Raw genomic sequence first — 21,634 nt, 5'->3', positions numbered from 1 at the left:
AGCTGGCCTTAGCGAACTTCTGTTGGACAAGCCGGTCCTCGCTGTACGTGACACTTCTTATGATCAGGTCTTATTTACTGAGATCCTATCGCAATTGAACCTATTACTTCTAGGCTACTGCTACACTACGTCCAGTCCGTCAGCCAATCATCATTCCCCAGCGCCGGGTGCCTCATGGTTCTTTTGACGACTTACCAGATCCGGCTCACGTATGTCATTAATATCTACAGTGCTGTTTTTCCTGACTTGCCTGTTCTCAGCACGCATCGCATGCAAGCACCCTTCGTGACCGGCTTTCCTCTTTATTCCGCCCCATACACCCAGACGCCCATGGCCACGACACGTCTTTGCGACCCCGCCCTTTCCACTGGGTACGAAATCGTCCCTCTGCCAGTGGCAGACCAAGCGCCGAAGATATCGAGCTGCACGAGCGTCCCTCATCAATAGTTGATGTCTCTCATTACCAGGCCCAACGCGTATGTCACACTCCCCTTCTCAGACATTCAACCCCATCTCATCTCATATCACACAGAGGTACGCATCAGCACACGAAAGGCGGAGGCCAATAATTCCCTTGAAATCGAACAAGCCTGCTGCAAGCACCTCGCATCCTCCCAATAGCAATGCCACACAACAATCTAGTGGCAGAACTCAGGCTCAGTCATCTTCCCAATCGCATACTGCCATCCCCACCTCCACCACACCTTCCCCCGTAACTGATACACCTTCAAGCGGTGATCTTCAAGCAACAATAAGACATGGTGGACGCTGGACTCGCTTCTGGCTTTTCATTTGTTGCGCTTCTGCTGAGTATACCCATGATCATCAGTAATGTATCCCGTCCGTTTCCTTGTCCTTTACGAAGACCTCTCCCGTCTCATCCTTCCAGTACATAAAATGGAGATATAGATTCAAGGAACACTACATACCACGGTCGATTATAGGTTTTTGTTATTGCCAACAAGCCTTCACTGATCAGGAAAGCGACCCTTCTCAATAAGTAAACATGTTTACTACTGAAATGAAAAACACTTGCGTTTGCGTGCTCCAGAAATGATACGCACGTGATCGTGTCACTATTAGATCGCGTTATGCGCAGACGATCGTTGCATTTTGCGCCAACACTGCTTCTGCCAAAGATGGAATCTATCTACTATCGGCGCGTCCACGTCAACACCTCAGAACAACTACTAAGCTCAAGCTTGTACCGTTCCTTTCTTCTCCGAATCTCGTACTTGTCTGCTTGTGAAGAGTTATGAAACACTCTAGGCACAGCCCGACCTAAGGGAACAAAGTTCATCAATTTTCTATATCAGGAATGCAAGAGCCGCAACCGCATGATCTATGTGGAGTGCACAAATGTCGGAAAAGACATGATGGTAAAAGCATCTGTTTACATTTGTAGCCGTAGACTAAACAAAGGCTTCGTCCGATACGTCGGATTTGTGTCGGATTAGCAGCCAGGTCCGTTTTGTGTCCACTCACTTACCCTTTCTCCATCGGAATATGATCTGATCAATATCTCACTTCCGCAGTGATTTCGGTTACAAAACTAGTGAGCACGGATAGTGGTATACGTACATATAGCGCGAATGTCACCGCTATACATTTACCGAGTTCGCCTCTCACCTACACCCATTCTCTAACAATATGACCATAGTCTCGGATGATCCCACGTGGTGGCCGTTCATCAATGTACATCGTTTTGCCAGCTATTTTGCAGGTTTGTGGAGAGCAGTCGGATGTTGAAGCTGATGTTTCAATCTGAACTTGGCTACGGTTTTGCAGTTGCCGCCTTCGTTGTGATAACATATGATTGGGGTGAGCATGATGACATTAAAGGACTAGTACTGTTGATGTCTCACAAGTGTTTTTCAGCACTAACATTCGGACAAGAGGTATGTTAATACTATCACCGGAACCCGTCTTGCTAATAATCCTTTTGCAGGTCGAATTAGTCTGGGTGAGTACAGTCTCATGCCAGAGGAACATACATGAAAATACATTTAATTACAGAGACAACCCTGGTCGCTCATGACAGTGTTGTATCTCAGTGTATGTAGTTTATTTGTCGTAGTTGCCATTTTGTGCTGACTTGAAAGTATCCTAGGTGCGCTACCTTGGGATCCTATCTGCTGCGTATGTTCGGAAGGCTAAACGTTTGGTGTTGTGCCAATCATCTATGTCTCATAATCAGCGTGTCAATCCTGGGTATGTCTCCTTAGTACATTCACTATCATCTCTTCTTCTGACCAATGGCATTCAGACAATGTTCCGACCATCTCGCTGACAGATACAGTGAGTCTTCTGTATAAATGTCTGTCATTCCCCTCAAATTAACCGTGGTGTTCTGTAGCAGTAGGTGTCGTTCTTTGCTGACTTCTCAGTCCACTAATGGCTGTCACGCTATACTACCAAAGATGTGAGTCTGTTTGCAGTGTGTGCTACCTGAGACTGGTCGCTGATCGTGTTTGTCAGGTTGGATAATGTACACTATATGGGATTGGACGGTTGTTGTGGTATTTGCGATGCTGTGGGGTGAGTTTTGCACTTGCGAGACCTCAGTGATATTGGAATGACTGAAACATGCTGCAAGTCATCGTCATCACTCGATTGCATGCCATGTATCAACGAGATAGAAAGATCCTGATATTTCTCGTTGTCACCTTCCTGGCGATCAGCACTTTTGCTGGAGTGACAGTCGTAATGACAACGATACATACCTCAGGAGGTACGCTTAATTATGGACCCAGGATGAAAATGAACATGCATAGGGCTCATTGATGGACACCAGAGGAACTCATTCTCTCCGGCGCCTACCAGTGCAGGATTAGCTATACAGGAGATGCCCTAGTTCTGAATTCTGTTACTTGGATACTCTGCATTGTTTGGGAGGTCCTCACACTATGTCTCGCAGTCCGGATTGCGGTAAAACACTTCCGTGAACTGCGATTACATGCGGCAGGAGGGATTATCGGGGACTGTTTTACGGTGTTGATGAAAACTCATGTGCTCTATTTTGTGAGGTAAGTTCATATTGTGATTATTGTCCCTTTTTCCACTGAAGGGTCGGACATGATAGCTTTGTTTCTGTTTCATGTTTCGCCCTCATCGTTGAATTCTCTCCAATATTATCAACGGTATGTCAATCTTTTACTTCCCTCTGCATGTGACCACGGTCTATCATTTCTATAGAATCAAGTTGTCCTAGAAGATGAGACTTTTTTTGGCTTGTTTCAGATTTTGGAGGTCGTGCAGATTTTCGTGCTAGGACGACGGCTGATCCTTGGCCTTCGAGAATATAATGCTGAACTCGTGGCTGACTCCGACGCAGCCACCGTCATGACCTCAATCGCCTTCCAAGAGCGTGTGCATATATCGACTAGCAGTAGTGTGTAATGCTCGGTGAAGTTGACGCGAACCGTTGTCTCGTGCTTGCAGGGAGCACGGGAAATTTGTTTTTTTGCCTCCATTCTAAGCCTCGTTACGGTGCTCAAGTACTTATTTGGTGTCACAAAATAGATGTCAAGGAGACATAGGTTTAAGCAATATTTTCGTAGTATTTATTCGAATCATTTGCTATAGGTCCTGACTTTGGCAATGTTTCAATCAATGTCCTGGATATCGATCTACTGTACCAACGAAGGAAAGCAGTACGGTACAGAACAGGAAAGTCGAGGAAGAGATGTTTATAGCGTGATCGCGTCACTAATGTTACGTTTGAAATTTGAACGTCACGGTTAACCGGAACCCCCGATCGCGAAAGTGGGATCCGGGACTTTACCATTGTCGATATAGTAGCATCACCAGCTGCGCTTCTCAGATCAGATTCCTCCCCACACCATAGCCAGGAATCGGTTACAAAATGTGTTCACATTCAACACTGCTTCTGGCAAAAATGGAATCTATCTACTGATATCCGAGTTGTCGCATCTACGTCAACACCTCAGAACAAGTTATTGTACCTCCGAATCTCGTCCTCGTCTGCTTGCGAAGAGTTATGAAACACTTTAGGCACAGCCCAACCTAGCCACAGCCTGAGACAGAGCTTCTACGGAACAAGTCCATGAATTTTCTATATAAGGAATACAGGAACCGACTCCAACATCTATGCGGAGTGCGCTATTTACCGTGATCTCATTGATATTTCGGTTACCAAACTATAGCGAGCACGGCGTACATATAGCTCGAATGTTACCGCTATAAATCTACCAAGTTCACGTCTCACCCACACCCATTCTCTAACAATATGACCATAGTAGTCTCAAATGATCCCACATGGTGGCCGTCCATCGATGTACATCGTTTTGCCAGCTATTTTCCAGGTTCGTGGAGAGCAGTCAGATCATCAGATGTTGGAGCTGATGTCTCAATCTGAACTCGGCTGCGGTTTTGCAGTTGCCGCCTTCGTTGTGATAACATATGATTGGGGTAAGCATGATGACATTAAAGGACTGTTGGTGTCTCACAAGTATTTTGCAGCACTAACATTGGGACGAGAGGTATGTCAATACTATCACTGGAACCCGTCTTGCTAATAATCCTTTTGTAGGTCGAATTAGTCTGGGTGAGTACAGTCTCATGGCAGAGGGAACACACGTGAAAGTACACTTAATTACAGAGACAACGCTGGTCGCTCATGACAGTGATGTATCTCAGTGTATGTTGCTTGTTTGTCGTAGTTGCCATTTTGTGCTGACTTGAAAGTATACTAGGTGCGCTACCTTGGGATCCTATCTGCTGCGTATGTTCGGAACGCTAAACATTTGGTGTTGTGCTAATCGTCTATCTCTTATAATCAGTCTGTCCATGGTGTGTGAGTCTCCTTAGTACATTCACTGTCATCTCTTCTTCTGACCAACGGCATTCAGATAATGTTCCGACCATCTCGCTGACAGATACAGTGAGCCTTCTGTATAAATGCCTGCCATTCCCCTCAAATTAACCATGGTGTTCTGTAGCAGTGGGTGCGGTTCTTTGCTGACTTCTCAGTCCACTAATGGCTACTGGCTACCATGCTATACTGCCAAAGATGTGAGTCTGTTTGGAGTGTGCGCTACCTGAGACTGGTCACTGATCGGATTTGTCAGGTTGGATGATCTACACTATATGGGATTGGACGGGTGCTGTGGTATTTTCGATGCTGTGGGGTGAGCTTTGTACTTGCGAGACATCAGTGATATTGGAATGACTGAGACATGCTGCAAGTCATCATCATCACTCGGCTGCATGCCATGTATCAACGAGACAGAAAGATCCTGATATTCCTCGTTGTCACCTTCCTGGCGATCAACGCTTTTGCTGGAGTGACAGCCGTAATGTCAACGATGCATACTTCAGGAGGTATGCTTAATTATGGATGATAACGAACGTGCATAGGGCTCATTGATGGACACCAGAGGAACTTATTCTCTCCGGCACCTATATGTGCAGGATTAGCTATACAGGAGATGCTCTAGTTCTGGATTTTGTTACTTGGATACTCTACATTGTGTGGGAGGTCCTCACACTATGTCTCGCAGTCTGGATTGCGGTAAAACACTTCCGCGAACTGCGATTACATGGGGCAGGAGAGATTATCGGGGACTGTTTGACGGTGTTGATGAAAACTCATTTGCTTTACTTTGCGAGGTAAGTTCATATTGTGATTATTGTTCCCTTTTTCCACTGAAGGGTCGGACACGATAGCTTTGTTGCTGTCTCTTGCGTTAACCTCATTATTATGTTCTCTCCAACATCATCAACGGTATGTGAATCTTTCACTTACCTCTACATGTACCACGATCTATCATTTCTATAGAACCGATATCTCCTAGAAGATCAGACTTTGTATGGCTTGTTGGAAATTTTGGCGGTCGTGATGTTTGTGCTAGGACCACGGCTGATCCTTGGCATTCGAGAATATAATGCTAAGCTCGTGGCTGACTCCGACGCAGCAACTGGCATGACCTCAATCGCTTTCCAAGAGCGTGTGCATATATCAACTGGAAGCAGTGTGTAATGCTCAGTGAAGTTGATGCGAACAGTTGTCTAGTGCTTGCACGAAGCACGGGAAACTTGTTTTTTTGTTTCTATTCCGAACCTTGTTGCTGTGCTCAAGTAGTTATTTGGTGTCACAATATTAGATGTCAACTTAAGGAGACATAGGTTTAGGCAATATTTTCGTCGTATTGTTTATTCGAATCACTTGCTGTAGATCTTGACATTCACCGTGTTGCAACCAATGTCCTGGATATCTCTACTGTATCGACGAAGGAAAGCAGTGTACAGAACGGGAAAGTCGAGGAGCGAGAGATGTTTATAGGCGATGTCGTGACTCGCCGGAACGTTAGATGCAAGTTTCTATTTGCTTCTGCTTCTCATCTTCGAGGACAACTCGTGACCCACCTCCCGTCGTATCAGAAGCACTACTATGGGGTATTGACTTTTGTAATATAGTGTGGCCGTCTTGTAAATATCATGCTTCTCGCAGTCTCGATTACCATAAAACACTCCCGTGAACTGCGACAGCATTCGGCAGGGTGGATTATCAGAGACTCTTTTACGGTGTTGATCAAAACTTGCGTGGTTTACACTGCGAGGTAAGATCATATCGCGATTAATGTTACTTGTTTCCACTGAAGAGTCAGACATGGTAGTTTTGTTGCTGCATGTTCCTTCCAGTTCATTGCGTTTTCATTTCAAAAAAGAAAAACAGTCTCAATGGTATGTCGATCTTTCACTTATCTCTGCATGTAACCACAATTCATCATTTTTATACAATCTATCTAACCTAGCAATTCAGACTTCTACTGACTTGGCTCAAATTCTGATGGTCATGCGGATGTCTGTGCTGGGACCACGTCTGATCATTGGAGTTCGAGAATATTATGCTACGCTCGTGGCCCCAGAACGGTAAATTTGGTTGTGAGTTGACACGCCGGATGGGCTCTGACACTGGGGTCGACTTGGGTTTGATGCTGAAGGCGCATGACTGGATAGTGACAGACGGAGTCTGCTTCGGTGGGGCAGCTACGCTTTTCGGGGGAATCTTCTAGGTAGAATGTAAGTAATATCAAAGAGTATGAACATGTGATACCTTGGTTATCTCAGGGATTACAATGGATTCAGAATTCTTGGGGCCGTCGTCTCGAGTCTTTGTCCTCGGGAAAATGGTTGCTTTGGTTAGGGGACCTCGAATGAGGAGGGTCGCTGTCGTCGTCCTCGTGTCCACTTTCCGAGAGAACCGCTTTCCTTTTGCCTTAGATTTCGATTTCGATGTTGCAGCGGAGGTGGGTTTCGATAGTGCCTTCTTCGATGTAAGTTTCGGCTCCTCTTCCTCAACGAAATCGGTGGGGGATTTGTGCGCAAGATCGTCGGGTTCGACTCTGTCAGCCTGCTTCCAACCTTTTTTCTTCCCCTTCGCCCGAGAAGACAACTTTGTGTCCCTTTTCTTACCCTCGCTCGCAGCAACGATGTCTGCGTCCCCGTTTTCGTCTTCAACTGTGTGCGAATTGCCAATTTCTGGGACGATGGGCGATAATTGTGCAGAGAATAGAGGAGGTGCTATAATAGAGGACGACAAAGTATCGGGGATGTCTACATCCATCTCTTCGCCATGAACCTCTGACTGACGCGGGGAAACCTTCTTCCGTTTACGAGTTATCTCGGGTGGAGAAGAGTGTGGGGAAGAGTACGTCCTACAGCCTCTAACTCCTCAGCAATACCATGGTACGTCTTTGCCTTGACAGTAAAGATGCTATTCGCACTCACCGCCTTTTTCTGAATGGTATTCCAGCAAATGTACGCAAAGTTTGAGTCATTAGTGAAAGGAGAATCTACCTGACGCAAGAGGTTCTTAACCTGTGCTTCAATATACTGTGACGGTGTGCAACCTGGATGGTAAAATCCACAAATATCCCAAAGATCAAGACGCGGAAACAGAAACGACACGAAGCCAGGTTCTTGGTCGGAGATAAATTTGGCACCGGTGCGAGGCTAAAAACCTTTTTGATCCAAAGCATATGCTAATGCATCCGGCTGGCCGCCCCTTTTACCCGACATTTTCCATAACAATCTCATCGTTGTTGCATGGGATCTCACGCGACGCATAGTGTTCTTCGGATGATTCAGATGGTTGGGATGGAAGATGTCATATTTCTACAGCTCGTGGAATCGCAGGGTTGTGCTTGTAGAATTGGATAAGGCATGCGCACTGACTTCTCCAGAGAGACCAAACGGTTGAGGCTGAGACGAATTTTCGATTATGTAAGATAAATGACCTGATAGCGTCAAGCACAGAAGAGAACTGAGAAGTGGCGTGAGTAAACGGGAAAGCGGGCGGGGATTTTGGCGGAAAAAGACATGGACCAAGATAGGTCCAGGAATTTCATTTCCCAAACTATAGTGAGCACGGCGCGCGCCGCGCAGCGGCCGTAGCGTACATATAGCGCGAATGTCACCGTTATACATTTACCAAGTTCACCTCTCACCCATTCTCTAACAATCATTATGACCATAGTCTCAAATGATCCCACGTGGTGGTCGTCCATCAGTGTACATCGTTTTGCCAGCTATTTTGCAGGTTCGTGGAGAGCAGTCGGATGTTGAAGCTGATGTTTCAATCTGAACTTGGCTACGGTTTTGCAGTTGCCGCCTTCGTTGGAATAACATATGATTGGGGTGAGCATGATGACATTAAAGGACTGTCGGTGTCTCACAAGTATTTTTCAGTACTAACATTGGGACGAGAGGTATGTCAATACTATCACCGGACTCACCCGTCTTGCTAACAATCCTTTCATAGGTCGAATTGGTCTGGGTGAGTACAGTCTCATGCCAGAGGAACATGTGTACATGAAAGTATACTTAATTACAGAGACAACGCTGGTCGCTCGTGACAGTGCTGTATCTCAGTGTATGTAGCTTGTTTGTCGTAGTTGCCATTTTGTGCTGACTCGGAAGTATACTAGGTGCGCTACCTTGGGATCCTATCTGCTGCGTATGTTCGGAAGGCCAAACATTTGGTATTGAGCTAATTGTCTATCTCTTATAATCAGTCTGTCCATGGTTTGTGTGTCTCCTTAGTACATTCACCGTCATCTCGTCTTCTGACCAACGGCATTCAGACAATGTTCCGACCATCTCGCTGACAGATACAGTGAGTCTTCTGTATAAATGCCTGCCATTCCCCTCAAATTAACCGTGGTGTTATGTAGCAGTGGGTGCGGCTCTTTGCTGACTTCTCAGTCCACTAATGGCTGCCACGCTATACTACCAAAGATGTGAGTCTGTTTGGAGTGTGTGATATCTGAGACTGGTCGCTGATCGGATTTGTCAGGCTGGATGATGTACACTGTATGGGATTGGATGGTTGCTGTGGTATTTGCGATGCTGTGGGGTGAGCTTTGCACTTGCGAGACCTCAGTGATATTGGAATGACTGAGACATGCTGCAAGCCATCATCATCGCTCGGCTGCATGCCATGTATCAACGAGACAGAAAGATCCTGATATTTCTCGTTGTCATCTTCCTGGCGATCAACACTTTTGCTGGAGCGACAGCCGTAATGTCAACGATACATACTTCAGGAGGTAAGCTTAATTATGGATGAAAAAGAACGTACATAAGGCTCATTGATGGACACCAGAGGAACTCATTCTCTCTGGTACCTACCAGTGCAGGATTAGCTATACAGGAGATGCCCTAGTTATGGATTCTGCTACTTGGATACTCTACATTGTGTGGGAGGTCCTCGCACTATGTCTCGCAGTCTGGATTGCGGTAAAACACTTCCGTGAATTGCGATTACGTCCGGCAGGAGGGATTATCGGGGACTGTTTGACGGTGTTGATGAGAACTCATTTGCTTTACTTTGCGAGGTAAGTTCATATTGTGATTACTGTTCCTTTTTTCCACTGAAGGGTCGGACACGATAGCTTTGTTGCTGTCTCTTGCTTCGACCTCCTTATTATATTCTCTCCAACATCATTCACGGTATGTCAATCTTTTACTTACCTCTACATGTGATCTGGATCTATCATTTCTATAGAACCGATATCTCCTAGAAGATCAGACTTTGTTTGGCTTGTTTCAGATTTTGGAGGTCGTGATGTTCGTGTTAGGACCACGGCTAATCCTTGGCCTTCGAGAATATAATGCTAAACTCGTGGCTGACTCCGACGCAGCAACCGGCATGACCTCAATCGCTTTCCGAGAGCGTGTGCATATATCGACTAGCAGCAGTGTGTAATACTCGGTGAAGCTCACGCGAACCGTTGCCTAGTAGCACGGGAAATTTGTTTTTTGTTTCTATTCCTAGCCTCGTTGCGGTGCGCAAGTGGTTATTTGGTGTCACAAAATAGGTGTGAAGTATTTTCGTCGTAGTATTATTCGAATCATTTGCTATAGGTCTTGACATTGACTATGTTTTAACCAATGTCTTGTATATCTCTACTGTATCAACGAAGGAAAGCAGTGTCCAGAACGGGAAAGTTGAGGAAAGAGAGCTGTTTCTAGGTGATGTTCGCCGGAACATTGAATGTAAGTTTCTATTTACTCCTGCTTCTCATCTTCGAGGACAACTCGTGACCCACCTCTCGTCGTATCGGAAGCACTATGGGATATTGACTTTCGTAATATGGTGTGACCTTCTTGTAGCATATATAGGCATGATGCCTTTTCAGGCTTCATGAGTGCACAGACATGGACAGTAGTGCATGCGTGTAAGCCAGTTGGCGTGAGTTGAGAATGGGAGGTTGAACGTCGAAATAGAATAATGGCATGGTGTATGTAGTACATGAATGAGTTGTGAACGTCTAATACAAACCACAGGATAGGCGCAGTGGTGATTGCGGGCTTTGTTGATCATGCGGCAAGGCCCTCGACATCCTCACGTACTTCGACATTGCTTCGGTCCAAAAAGCGGAGGAGGCGCGTCTGGCAGGTGAAGGTGGGCCGAAGAGTCCAGTGCGGGGCATGATGTAAAATTCCTGGACTGGTCGGAACAGATAGAACGGTCGATGATGTGGCTTTGTTGAGCTGCCAAAGCTTTTTGAGCTGTACGAGCGTGCTTCAGAGAGCTCAGACGATGCTTCGCCACCGTGCGGAGTGCTGCTGAGCATTGCCCAACAGGGGAATCTGAACATATCCAGGGTACTAACATCTGAGCATCGCACACCAAACATACAAAGGTTATGCCAACACACCCAGAAAGGGTCATACAGGGACCAGCACCAGCGATAGGGCAGGAGTCGAGCATCTGCTGCTTGATGTCAGGTTGTGGAGGTGATGGCGACTTCGAGACAGGGAAAGGGTGAATCCCGAGTCGATGTGGTTGGTTGGTGGCAGAGACCTGCTTCTAGGACGTAGCAGGGTTTTGAAACTGATCACATCAAGGCAGCCAAGATGTTCTCAACAAACTTGACAATGGGATCGACGTTTGGGCCGTAATTGAGGATTTCGAGTTTGGAAGGCGCATGCGAGAATAAGGTTGTGGTCATACTCTGGGGGAGATTTGAGGGCACAAATCGAAGTTGAAGAAGGGAATGTTCTATGAGCTTTGAAGGACGTGGGTGCGGTTTAGACGTCGGTACAGGTGTTCCTGCGCCATGAGGGAGTAACGGAAAAGGATTTGGTGGTCCAGAGTCATGGTACCCCCGGTGTAAACAAAGACTTCACATGCACGTGATCGTCGCGTCAATCGTGGCCCGAACTTCCACCGAAAGGTCACCGTGGCTATTACCATGACCAGTGCTATCATTGTCATCTTGTACTTTTGACGACACATACTACGTTCTGGATCCGTTCCACTCGCTTCTTGACCTCTCGCATCACATGTCGTATGTCACTCCTACGGTACCATTAGCTACATAATTTACCGTTCATATCGTCGTGTCTCATGTCAACGTCTACCAGTGAACTCCAAGCTCACTAGTGCAAAGTAATAGGTGTGTAGCCCAAGCTTGTATCGTTCCTTTATTCGCGTTGTCCCAAGTCAACAAGTTGTTGTACCTCCGAATCTCATACTCGTCTGCTTGGGAAGAGTTAACGCTCTAGGCACAGCCCAACCTCTCTAGTCGAACCACGCAAACGCAAGTCCGACTCAGCACCAGACGAAGCTGGAGCAAAGTCCAGCAATTTTTTGTATAAGGAATACAAGAAATTATGGTCCCCGACACGTTCACAATCAAGTGATCTACGTGGAGTGCACAGACATCGCCCCTTGACTCGGATCTCATTTCGATTACTCATGCACTGGATAGCAGTTATACGTATATATAACGCGAATGTTATTGACATACATCTACCAAGTTCGCCTCTCACCCACACCCAGTGACTAGAGTCTCTCAATATGACCATAGTTTCAAACGATCCCACTTGGTGGCCGTCCATCGAGGCATACCGTTTTGCCAGCTATTTTGCAGGTTCGTAGAGAGGCGGCCCGAGCAGTCGGATATGAAGCTGACTCACTCTAACCTTGGCTGTGGTTTCGTAGTTGCTGCCTTTGTCGGGGTGATGTATGATTGGGGTGAGCATGATAATAGTAAAGGAATGCTGATATCTTACAAGTATTTTAAGCACTTACATTCGGACAAGAGGTATGTTAATGCTATGGTCGGAGCAGCCATCTCGCTAAAATGGTTTTACAGGTCGAATTGATCTGGGTAAGTAGACTCTCATGTCAGACGAACACACATGAACTTGATTCCAGAGGCAACGCTGGTCCCTAATGACATTTCTGTATCTCAGTGTATGTAGCTTGTTTTTTGCGGTTGCCATGTGGTACTAATTTCAAAGTATCCTAGGTGCGCTATCTTGGAATCTTATATGCTGCATATGTTCGGAAGGCTAAACAGTCAGTGTCGTGCTAATCATCCATCTCTCATAATCAGCCTGGCCGTCCTGAGTATGTCTCCTTAGTACATTCGCTGTCTTTGCTTCTTCTGACCATTGGCGCACAGGCAGCGTTCCAACCATCCCGCTGACAGATACAGTGAGTCTTCTGCACAGATGCCCACTATTCTCCTCCGATTAACCGTGGTGCATTGTAGCAGTGGGTGTGGTTCTTTGCCAACTTCTTGGTTCACTAATGACTGCCACGCCATGTTGTCATAGATGTGAGTCTGTTTTAAGTGTGTGCTACCCGAGGCTGTCACTAACTGGATTCATCAGGCTTTATCATGTATCTTGTACAGGATTGGACGTCTACTTTGGTATTTCCAATGCTGTGGGGTGAGCTTGTCGCTTACGAGACCTCAGTGATATTGACTTGACTGAAACATACTGCAAGTCATTATGATCACTCGGTTACATGCTATGTATCAACGATCCAGAAATATGCTGATATTTCTCGTTGTCACCTTCCTGGCTGACAACATTTTCAACGGAGTGGTCATCATAATGACAACGATGCAATCTTCAGGGGGTACGCTTAATTGTGATGAAAACACATGCATGGAGCTAATTGATGAATACCAGAGGAACTCATTCTCTCCGGCACTTATCAGTGCTCGATTGGATATGCAAAAGATGGTATACTTCTGATTTCTATCACTTGGATACTTGGCACCGTGTGGGAGGTCCTCGCACTGTGTCTGGCAGTCTGGATTGCCGTAAAACACTTCCATGAACTGCGACAACATTCGGCAGGAGGAATTATTGGGGACTGTTTCACGGTGTTGATGAAAACTCATGTGCTTTACTTTGCGAGGCAAGCTCATATCGTGATTGTTGTTGCTTTTCCCACTGAAGAGTTGAACATGGTAGCTTTGTTGCTGTTTCTAGCTTCGAGCTCATTATCAATTTCTCTCCAACAATCTCAAAGGTATGTCAATCTCTCGCTTGCCTCTTCATACGCCCACGGTTTATCATTCTATAGGACCTAAATCCCATAGAAACTCTGACTTTTGGTGGCTTGCTTCAAATTTTGGACGTCGTGCAGATTTTTGTGCTGGGACCACGCCTGATCCTTGGGGTTCGAGAATATTACGCCAAGCTCATGGCTGACTCCGACGCAGCACCTGGTATGACCTCAATCGCTTTCCAGGAGCGAGTGCATATATTGACTGGCCATGGTGTGTAACACACGAGATGTTAACGGTTGTCCGGTGCTCTGTAGCAAGCGGGAATCTTTTTGTCTCCATTCCAAGCCTCGTTGGTAGGTAGTCAAATTAGATATCAAGGAGACATAGATTTAGGTAATATTATTGTCGCAGTATTTATTTGAATCATTTGCTGTACGTCCTGACATTGACAATGTCCAACCAATATCCTGAATGTCCGTACTAAAGGAGTCGAGGGGCGAGAAATTTTTTTGGTGATGTCGCTGGAACGTTTGTATTGGTGCAAATTTCGATTCGCTCTTGCTTCCGGCCCTTAGAATAAATTAACAAAGGATAAAAATAGTAACGTATTTTCCTTGGCCGCCTTAATTCCATTTTTATGTAAGTACAAAAAGGAACTCGGTGATTTCCTGATGGGCCTAGGCAATACAATGTTATAGAGGGTCTTAATCCATAAGTTTACTGCCAGACACGACTATGTGTGAGTATCGAAGAAAAAAACATCAACGCTGCACAGAACCAGCGGACGAACTGCATACTCAACAAAATGTATTGGGTGCGTTCAAAACACCGAAGTAGTCCAAAGTGAGTCAGTACATAATCAAACTAGTATGACGCCTTCAAGCGTCCATCTATCTGTACTACGCATTGTTGGGACAATGTCTACTCGTATCTTGTGAGAGTCTTTTCCCGATTATGTATTAGCTGCACGATGCTTTAAAGGAGCAACTACTGTAACACTCACACGACATCTGGGGTTGCTGCCATGAACGTTGAGAGAGTGAGATCCACTTCATCGTTGCCACAAGAAACACGATCCGATCTCCAAAAGTCCCTATGCATTCGCGTGACCATGAGAGATAGAACGACGACTTGAGTCCTGCTGCCGAATGAGTAACTATCGCTTTCTCCAAGCAAGATTAGACGAACTCTGCAATCATGTGCATCACCGAAAGCTACTTGCGTTAATGGAACAGCTTTGAGTGTGCACACTGACTCACCGGAAGGAAGATTGAGGCCAGGATGATGCCAAGAGAGAAAGCTGGGCGGTTTAGCAAGTAAATATACATCTGAGAATAATTTGGGCACGAACCAAAGCTGCAGCTAAAGTACAATAAATTATGATGCACGAGACCCCGCACAAGACGATTTTCGATTTTCCAGCCACCATGACTCTCGAAGGTGCGGTACAGCACGCACACCAAGATTTCTGAAAGAGTATGCATGGAAAGGCATGCGGTTAGTTTGAGTTCATATTTGAGGTCCAGTTCCAAATACCGACCTAACTCGCCAACAACTAACAAGCAATACACGACAATCACTGTAGACCTTTCCTTCGTATTTGCAAATTCGATACCTCCAGGAATCAAGCATTCTTCTATATCTACGGATCAGATATCTGAGCATATAAAGTTCTGAGAGATCTACTCACCCATTGACGGGATAAATTTTTGAAAGAAGAAGACGAATATTGGGGTTAAATAAGCCTGCGGGGGATGAGTTATACATATTAGTTAGAGTCGGCAGCCTCCTGGTATGGGCCTTACCATGATATTGATGATTTTGAATACCACGAACCTTTTATCCCGCTCCCATACTGCCATCGTTCTGAGTATGAAGATGCCTAGACCATCAATGATTCGTGCAGATGTTAGAACGCATAATCGAATTGGATCTGTAAACCCACACTCCGCGGAAAACATCGTCAGAAACCCCGCAACTAACGAGGTGTTGAACGCAGAGTCAGTATGTGTCAAGGTAAACCATTATTAGACCCACGTATATTTATTATATATATCCAGCGACAAAGCTATGACGGGGGTATGAGTTAAATTCACATGTTTAACATGTGACCATACAGTGTATGAGCCACTAGGCAGAAAAGTCACTGTATAACACGCATTACATCCTGAGGACGCATGAAGGTGCAAATCTGATGCTCACCAAGCATATTCAGTAGCATGAAGACAAATGGTGAGAGACTGCAGGCAAGATAAAACACTGTGCCGAGCCCGCATCGAGAATCGAGAATAAAAGCGACCTACGTCAACTATAGTTCAGAGTATATACTATAAGGCGTTCAAGCAAATTTTCACTTGCCGAGTCAGGCATGCAAAGTATGCAGTCATACGTCTTGATGTTAAAGCAAACGATGAATCATCGCAAGGCCATAATAAATTCTATAACTCACCCAAAGCGATGTTAATGCAGCTATCAGGATAGATCAACGAAAGCAACTGATTTGACGAACAACACCCGCACCATAATAGTACTGGGGCGAGACATTGGTAATCTAGGATTGCCTCGATTACAGAAGTTGTACTCACCTTTGACCACAAGAGCACGTCAGCTTGGGGCACTTGCAAAGTCGTCATACTGGTTGATGGCGATAGTTCGCTTAACTATGGGTCCTTTATAAGATATGGGATCCAGGCGATGCAACGGACATTAGCAAAGACACGTATCATAAACTACACCATTAAGAATATAGTCTTATCTTTGTGCGGTCGCGAGAGTTGCAGCTCCGGGTTGCATCAGAACGTGTTACACGTATAGTAAGCCACAATCCAGAAGAAGTTTTCTTTACCTTGGGCATCACAACAACGATCATCTTCCACGTTCTCCGAAGAAATATTCTGATCGATACATCGAGAACCCATCAGCGAGGTAAAGCGAGTTAGACCATGGATATAGCAAGGAGGACATGGATTAATATGGAGGAAGAGCCGTTCAACAGATTACTTCGTAGTAAATAACAACTGAGACGTACGAAAAATCAAACGGATAGCGAGCATGCACAGCAAACCGTCCGCAACGTATCCCCGTGTCTCATCATATTATGCTGTCGAAAACGGCGGCTTGTACATGCAAAAACTGTAAAAGAACAATGTCAGGAGCAAGGCTAGATGTTTGGGAACGTCAAGCTCGAATCAGCGGGCGCGCAGCCTCAATCCGTGCGGGCCAGACACCCGCGACTGCTGCAGATGAACATTCGAGAATAGAATCAATTGACGTAGTTGAGGGGTTCGAGATGATGTTGGTGGAGAGCCATATGTCGTCGTCCTGTTGCTAGACGAAGGAAATGGACGCAAGCATGCACAAAAAGAGCTGTCATCCACGCGCACTTCCAAAACGACCCTCAGGTCCCGCCATGTAAAAAGTTATAGATAGATTCTGGGAATATAATGAAAACACTACCACAGGTGAGGGTAGAATACAATGCATGGAAGCGGGCACCAGCTGCGGTACAGCCTAGTAGGTGCTTCAAGTCTGCATAGCACTGTTGAGCTGTGCATGTGATGATGAATCATGATGACGTACCTTTGCACACGCAACCTTCTCGACTCCGAACAAAACACCTACTGCCCCTGCCGCACCAGCCCGTCTGTCTCGATCATCATCTGTGGAGTCGAGCTCCCCTTAATGGTACCTGACTACCTGTAGTGAGTGATGAGCGTAAATGAGAAAAATCCTCCTGCATATGGGAGTATCTTTGTAATCAAAGTAATCTTTGCTTGACTCGCAACCACATCACGAAAACTTCAAAAACCTGGTATTGCCTGATTAGGCTGATGCTGACAAATTGTTTTGGATCATGACTGACGTCGTTTGCGAAGGTGATATAATCGATGACGTGGAGTATCCTGTACATTGTATGTATCCGCTACTCAAACAATAATGTAACCATACTCTGCTATACTGCTATCAGTCTGGATGCCACCTGACATTCCCTGCCATTGTTACATGTTCTTTGCCCTCTGTCCTGTTTGAATGCAAGCTGTCCGAGTCCGAATCAACAGGTGTCTTTGCAGGTGTTTCTGGTATCATGTCCACGGCACAATTCTCAATCGTCGTATGTATAGATACTTTTACCAGTTGTATATCATTATGATATTCAAAACTAAATATGATATTGTCTGATATTCACTAAAATACAAAAGGACTGGACCGAAAATCATAATGCACCATACCCCTCCTGTTCGAGCAAGTCGTCATCAAGCTCCTCATCTTCATCAGCTACAATCATATCTTCCAGCTCATCATTGGTATGGTCTTCATCCTCACTGCCCTCGCTGTTCTCGTCTTCCTCATCAAACTCTTCCTCACTCCCCAAAGGTTGATCCGACTCTCCGAAATTAACTTCTTCATTCTCATCGGCATTCTCCACAGCGCCATCACTCTGCAGATGTTCATACAGCTCTTTCGTCATCTTGTGGCCCACCCCACCTCCTCGGAAACGCATGAACATGTCACGATCTACGAAACTAAAGAGAAAGTTAGCATTTATTAGTAGTAGCATAGACAATACATACTGATTCACGTAAAAATACATGAAGTCCATGTCCTTGTCTTCGGGTGGACGGACAAATGAAGGTCCGAGTCGAGTGTCAGTCCGTCCATATGCATATCCGGGAATTAAATGAACTCCCCGGATCACTTGATCGGGATCAACGAAACCAAAGCTGTCAGGATCGTCTCGACTAAAAAATCCAATGCGATGGAGTCGTTTGGCAGACCATCCGGCTTTGAAGGGAACATCTCGCCCGAACCAACGCACAAATAACACGTGCATGCGAGTAGGTGCAACTTGGGAAACACCTGGACCGTAGTCCCACACATTGACATGGAATATTTTGATAATGCGGGTGTACCAATAGGGGTGTCGGTCCTCATCGCTCTCATGTGACAACATCATGATGTCAGCATGAGTTCGTGGATTCATTGAATCTTGCTCTCGGCGAAGGTCGTAGGTTGTATAGTTGATGCGCAGGATACTGTGTTCGTAGAGTTGATTGTTAGCAAGAATGACCTGGCTTCTGTCCTCATTGGAGAATTCATCTTCATCCCCAGAGTACTCAAGACCGCGCAATCTTGCTAATAGATGGTTCTTCAATCTTGGAATGAAGTCCTATGACGTCATGTTCACTATCAACAGATGTAAAAATACAATGAACTACTTACCTTAACTGCTGGGTCTTCCATCAGGTCGCCAAGCCATGCAGTCATATCATATGATGCTTTAGGATATTTCGAAATGTGATAGTGTGCGGCAGGTGATGTCCGTTCGCGTGGTATGCTGGGTGCCTTGAGTAACTCCTCGCGTCGTTGGTTAATCCGTGCAATGACCTGTTCGCGGGCTTCAAGGTGGGTCATTGTAGTGACCATGGTCATCTTATTCTTGGCTGTCCTAGGATACCAGCGCTTGGCTCGCTGGTGTTCGAGTTCTCCCTGAAAATAGGATGTCAGATAGTCAACAGTTTGATTTGACATAAACTTACCAGCTGTGTTGAAAAACTGTCTGTAGTACCAAAACGTCGAATTGTGTTAGGATAATGTCCGAGAGCATGGAATTTATAAGTTGACAAATTGAGGGCCTTGAACTTGGGACTGGACTTCTGCTTCCCTTTACCTGAAGATGAAGGTTGTTTGGCTGCTAATGCAGCCTCTCGACGTCCTCGTGCTGCATACTCATGAGGGAGTTCTGTTGTATGGTAGTAGCTACACGTAGTCTTGAAGAATTTTCGGACAGATTGGCCTAAGACCGTGGTTGCAGTATCAAATAATGCGAGTGTGTCTTCTGTGTGCATTCGAAGTTTGGCGTATGCGTGCCAAACAGAGAGGTCGAATAGAAGGTCGAGCACAATCTTATTATGGTCGTCTGGCAATAGCTTCTCGAAGACAGGAATAGTGCACTGGAGAAGTTAAAAATAAATAAACAACGATCATTAAAGTTGACTTACTTGTAATAGGTCCTCAAAGTCACGGGCTGCAAGTTTTTTCATGGCAGAGGCATTGTTGTGGAAGCGACGAATAGTTCCCCTGCCAAATGTGGGTACTTTTCGGTATCTAATGTAAAACACTGTGAGCTTGTAAGACCAATGACGTGCCCAAAAATACTACCATTTGTTGAGATCTGGAATAGCGTTCCCTCCAGCTGCATGGAGTATCCGCATCAAATGAGTGAATTTGGCCTTCCATGCGCTGAGCTCAAACTCATGAAGCTGATCGACGAGAAACATATCAAACATGTTCAATCCGTATTCTGCAAGTCTCTCAGAAAATGCAGACTGAACCCATGTATTAGTGAAAGAAACATAGAATATGTAGAGTTGCTTACATGAATTGGAACATACGAAGCTTCATCGAGAATTGCTTTGACACGGCTCCCATTCACAGGGACTCCAAGTCGAAAAATTAAAACATGGGCTTCTTCAACACTGTGCCGTCGTCGGAAGTCATCAATGCATCTGTTAGTCACACGATGCTTCATGTCGAGTTTCATGCCCATCTTGTAGACATCTGCCTTCTTGACCAGGCAGCGTGGACAGAGGCACCCGCCGAGAAACTTTATAGTAGCAAGTAGAACTCTGCGCAGTGCAAAACATGTTAATGCCTCATGTCCGATCACATGTAAAACGACACGTGTACTTACTTCTCAGGATAGTCCGCCGAATATGAAAAGAATCATGGAAATACTCTTCGTGTGATCCCATCAGAGCACCGGATCACTATTCCATGTTTGTATGCTTCCATAAACTTACCATCCAGAAGTAATTGCCATATTGCTTGCATCAACTCGCGTTTCAGATGTGTGTGAACATCACTCGATGTAGCCTCGCTGAAGATATCCATGTAGATTTCTTGTAGATTATTTGGAAGCTGAAGCAAACATAGTAAGATACCAATATTAATGAAAATGAGTGATACGTACTGTCGGAATATATGCCAAATGATGTGAAGCACGGGCTGTCGGCTTGCCTCATGTATACTTGGACTGATTCCCAAAAAAAACGTAAAATGGCCAGAGGGAGGTGTCCCCAAAGTTTGCCAGGTGCGTAGCATCTGACCACACCATGAGCGAGGCAACGACACGCTCAAGGTCATCTCCAGGGTCATGAGGGAGTGCATTGACCTCTGTGTAAGCTTCCATCAGTGCAGGGGATGCATATGCCTCCGAGGAAACTTTGATTGTACGATCATCAGGCGTGGTCCAGAACTGTTCGAATGGTGTCATATTGAATGACTGTGAGACATCACTTTCAAACACGTGTGTGATGATGTCAGTCAAAGAACGATGATGAACACTGTAGAGACTCATGCCTCTCATTGTGCAATATGGCAGTTTTCACTGGGGAGTACATGGCACGAACTTGTAGCATCACTCTGTGTGCTACCCGCAGCTATCTCTATATGAGGCGCAGCTTTCCCGCGCAACGCGCGCCATGCGCGCGTACCTTTCCCGCGCTTCACGATGTATATGCGCGCGCGCTTTCCTGCGCTGTAGCGCCCTATAGCGCCAGCCATCCGGAAGCATCCATCCACTGTCCACCAAGTTCCCTAGTGCGTATATTTCCATTTCTCACATTTGCATATCGTTCCATCTTTATTTTTATCATGGACCCTTACTTACATAAATCTTTACATACCTTACTCGGTAGCGCTTCGGCTCCGCATGACAGCGCTTAGGCGCCATACTTAAGCGCCAGCAGTACATACTTACTTAAAAACTTACTCTCCCACCAGAACGACAGAGGACTTACTGGTTACTACCCACTATTTACCTAGCAGAACATAGTAGAAATCTATTTGTT

The 21,634-nt window shown here is 45.6% G+C and overlaps 5 protein-coding genes across 5 annotated transcripts; 3 read left to right on the top strand and 2 right to left on the bottom strand.

The window, feature by feature from the left end:
• Window positions 1–1,187: 1,187 nt before the first annotated feature.
• F5147DRAFT_837387 (uncharacterized protein) lies at window positions 1,188–3,399 on the top strand (the record flags this gene model as incomplete). The annotated part of the gene is made up of 15 exons (XM_041444063.1): window positions 1,188–1,379; window positions 1,458–1,464; window positions 1,536–1,723; window positions 1,789–1,821; window positions 1,879–1,898; window positions 1,949–1,963; window positions 2,017–2,055; window positions 2,111–2,139; window positions 2,198–2,211; window positions 2,267–2,302; window positions 2,479–2,538; window positions 2,597–2,731; window positions 2,795–3,026; window positions 3,083–3,140; window positions 3,196–3,399. Exons 3-15 carry the CDS (start codon window positions 1,651–1,653, stop codon window positions 3,397–3,399), a joined length of 948 nt encoding a protein of 315 aa, XP_041292296.1. The 5' UTR covers window positions 1,188–1,379; window positions 1,458–1,464; window positions 1,536–1,650.
• Window positions 3,400–4,268: 869 nt separating this feature from the next.
• F5147DRAFT_774310 (uncharacterized protein) lies at window positions 4,269–6,001 on the top strand (the record flags this gene model as incomplete). The annotated part of the gene is made up of 13 exons (XM_041441589.1): window positions 4,269–4,431; window positions 4,483–4,502; window positions 4,553–4,567; window positions 4,622–4,660; window positions 4,716–4,744; window positions 4,803–4,816; window positions 4,872–4,903; window positions 4,993–5,038; window positions 5,091–5,150; window positions 5,209–5,343; window positions 5,400–5,631; window positions 5,689–5,746; window positions 5,801–6,001. The coding sequence occupies 13 exons, from the start codon at window positions 4,269–4,271 to the stop codon at window positions 5,999–6,001; spliced, it is 1,044 nt and encodes a 347-aa protein (XP_041292295.1).
• Window positions 6,002–6,183: 182 nt separating this feature from the next.
• On the bottom strand, window positions 6,184–8,043 carry F5147DRAFT_653338 (uncharacterized protein; the record flags this gene model as incomplete). The annotated part of the gene is made up of 5 exons (XM_041433771.1): window positions 6,184–6,241; window positions 6,936–7,033; window positions 7,079–7,645; window positions 7,753–7,874; window positions 7,986–8,043. 5 exons carry the CDS (start codon window positions 8,041–8,043, stop codon window positions 6,184–6,186), a joined length of 903 nt encoding a protein of 300 aa, XP_041292294.1.
• A 253-nt stretch (window positions 8,044–8,296) lies between these two features.
• On the top strand, window positions 8,297–10,231 carry F5147DRAFT_802675 (uncharacterized protein; the record flags this gene model as incomplete). Its single annotated transcript, XM_041443303.1, has 12 exons — window positions 8,297–8,563; window positions 8,629–8,661; window positions 8,713–8,732; window positions 8,786–8,800; window positions 8,858–8,896; window positions 8,952–8,980; window positions 9,229–9,263; window positions 9,320–9,379; window positions 9,438–9,572; window positions 9,629–9,860; window positions 9,918–9,975; window positions 10,031–10,231. Exons 1-12 carry the CDS (start codon window positions 8,491–8,493, stop codon window positions 10,229–10,231), a joined length of 930 nt encoding a protein of 309 aa, XP_041292293.1. The 5' UTR covers window positions 8,297–8,490.
• Window positions 10,232–14,519: 4,288 nt separating this feature from the next.
• On the bottom strand, window positions 14,520–16,417 carry F5147DRAFT_761299 (uncharacterized protein; the record flags this gene model as incomplete). The annotated part of the gene is made up of 10 exons (XM_041440523.1): window positions 14,520–14,726; window positions 14,788–14,998; window positions 15,044–15,146; window positions 15,245–15,426; window positions 15,475–15,529; window positions 15,590–15,666; window positions 15,987–16,083; window positions 16,234–16,253; window positions 16,305–16,335; window positions 16,370–16,417. 10 exons carry the CDS (start codon window positions 16,415–16,417, stop codon window positions 14,684–14,686), a joined length of 867 nt encoding a protein of 288 aa, XP_041292292.1. The 3' UTR covers window positions 14,520–14,683.
• Window positions 16,418–21,634: the final 5,217 nt, after the last annotated feature.

The sequence above is a fragment of the Suillus discolor genome (genome assembly GCF_016758755.1).
Source record: "Suillus discolor strain FC423 chromosome Unknown F5147scaffold_31, whole genome shotgun sequence".
NCBI lineage: Eukaryota > Fungi > Basidiomycota > Agaricomycetes > Boletales > Suillaceae > Suillus > Suillus discolor.
This window is presented reverse-complemented; position numbering and strand designations above follow the sequence as displayed.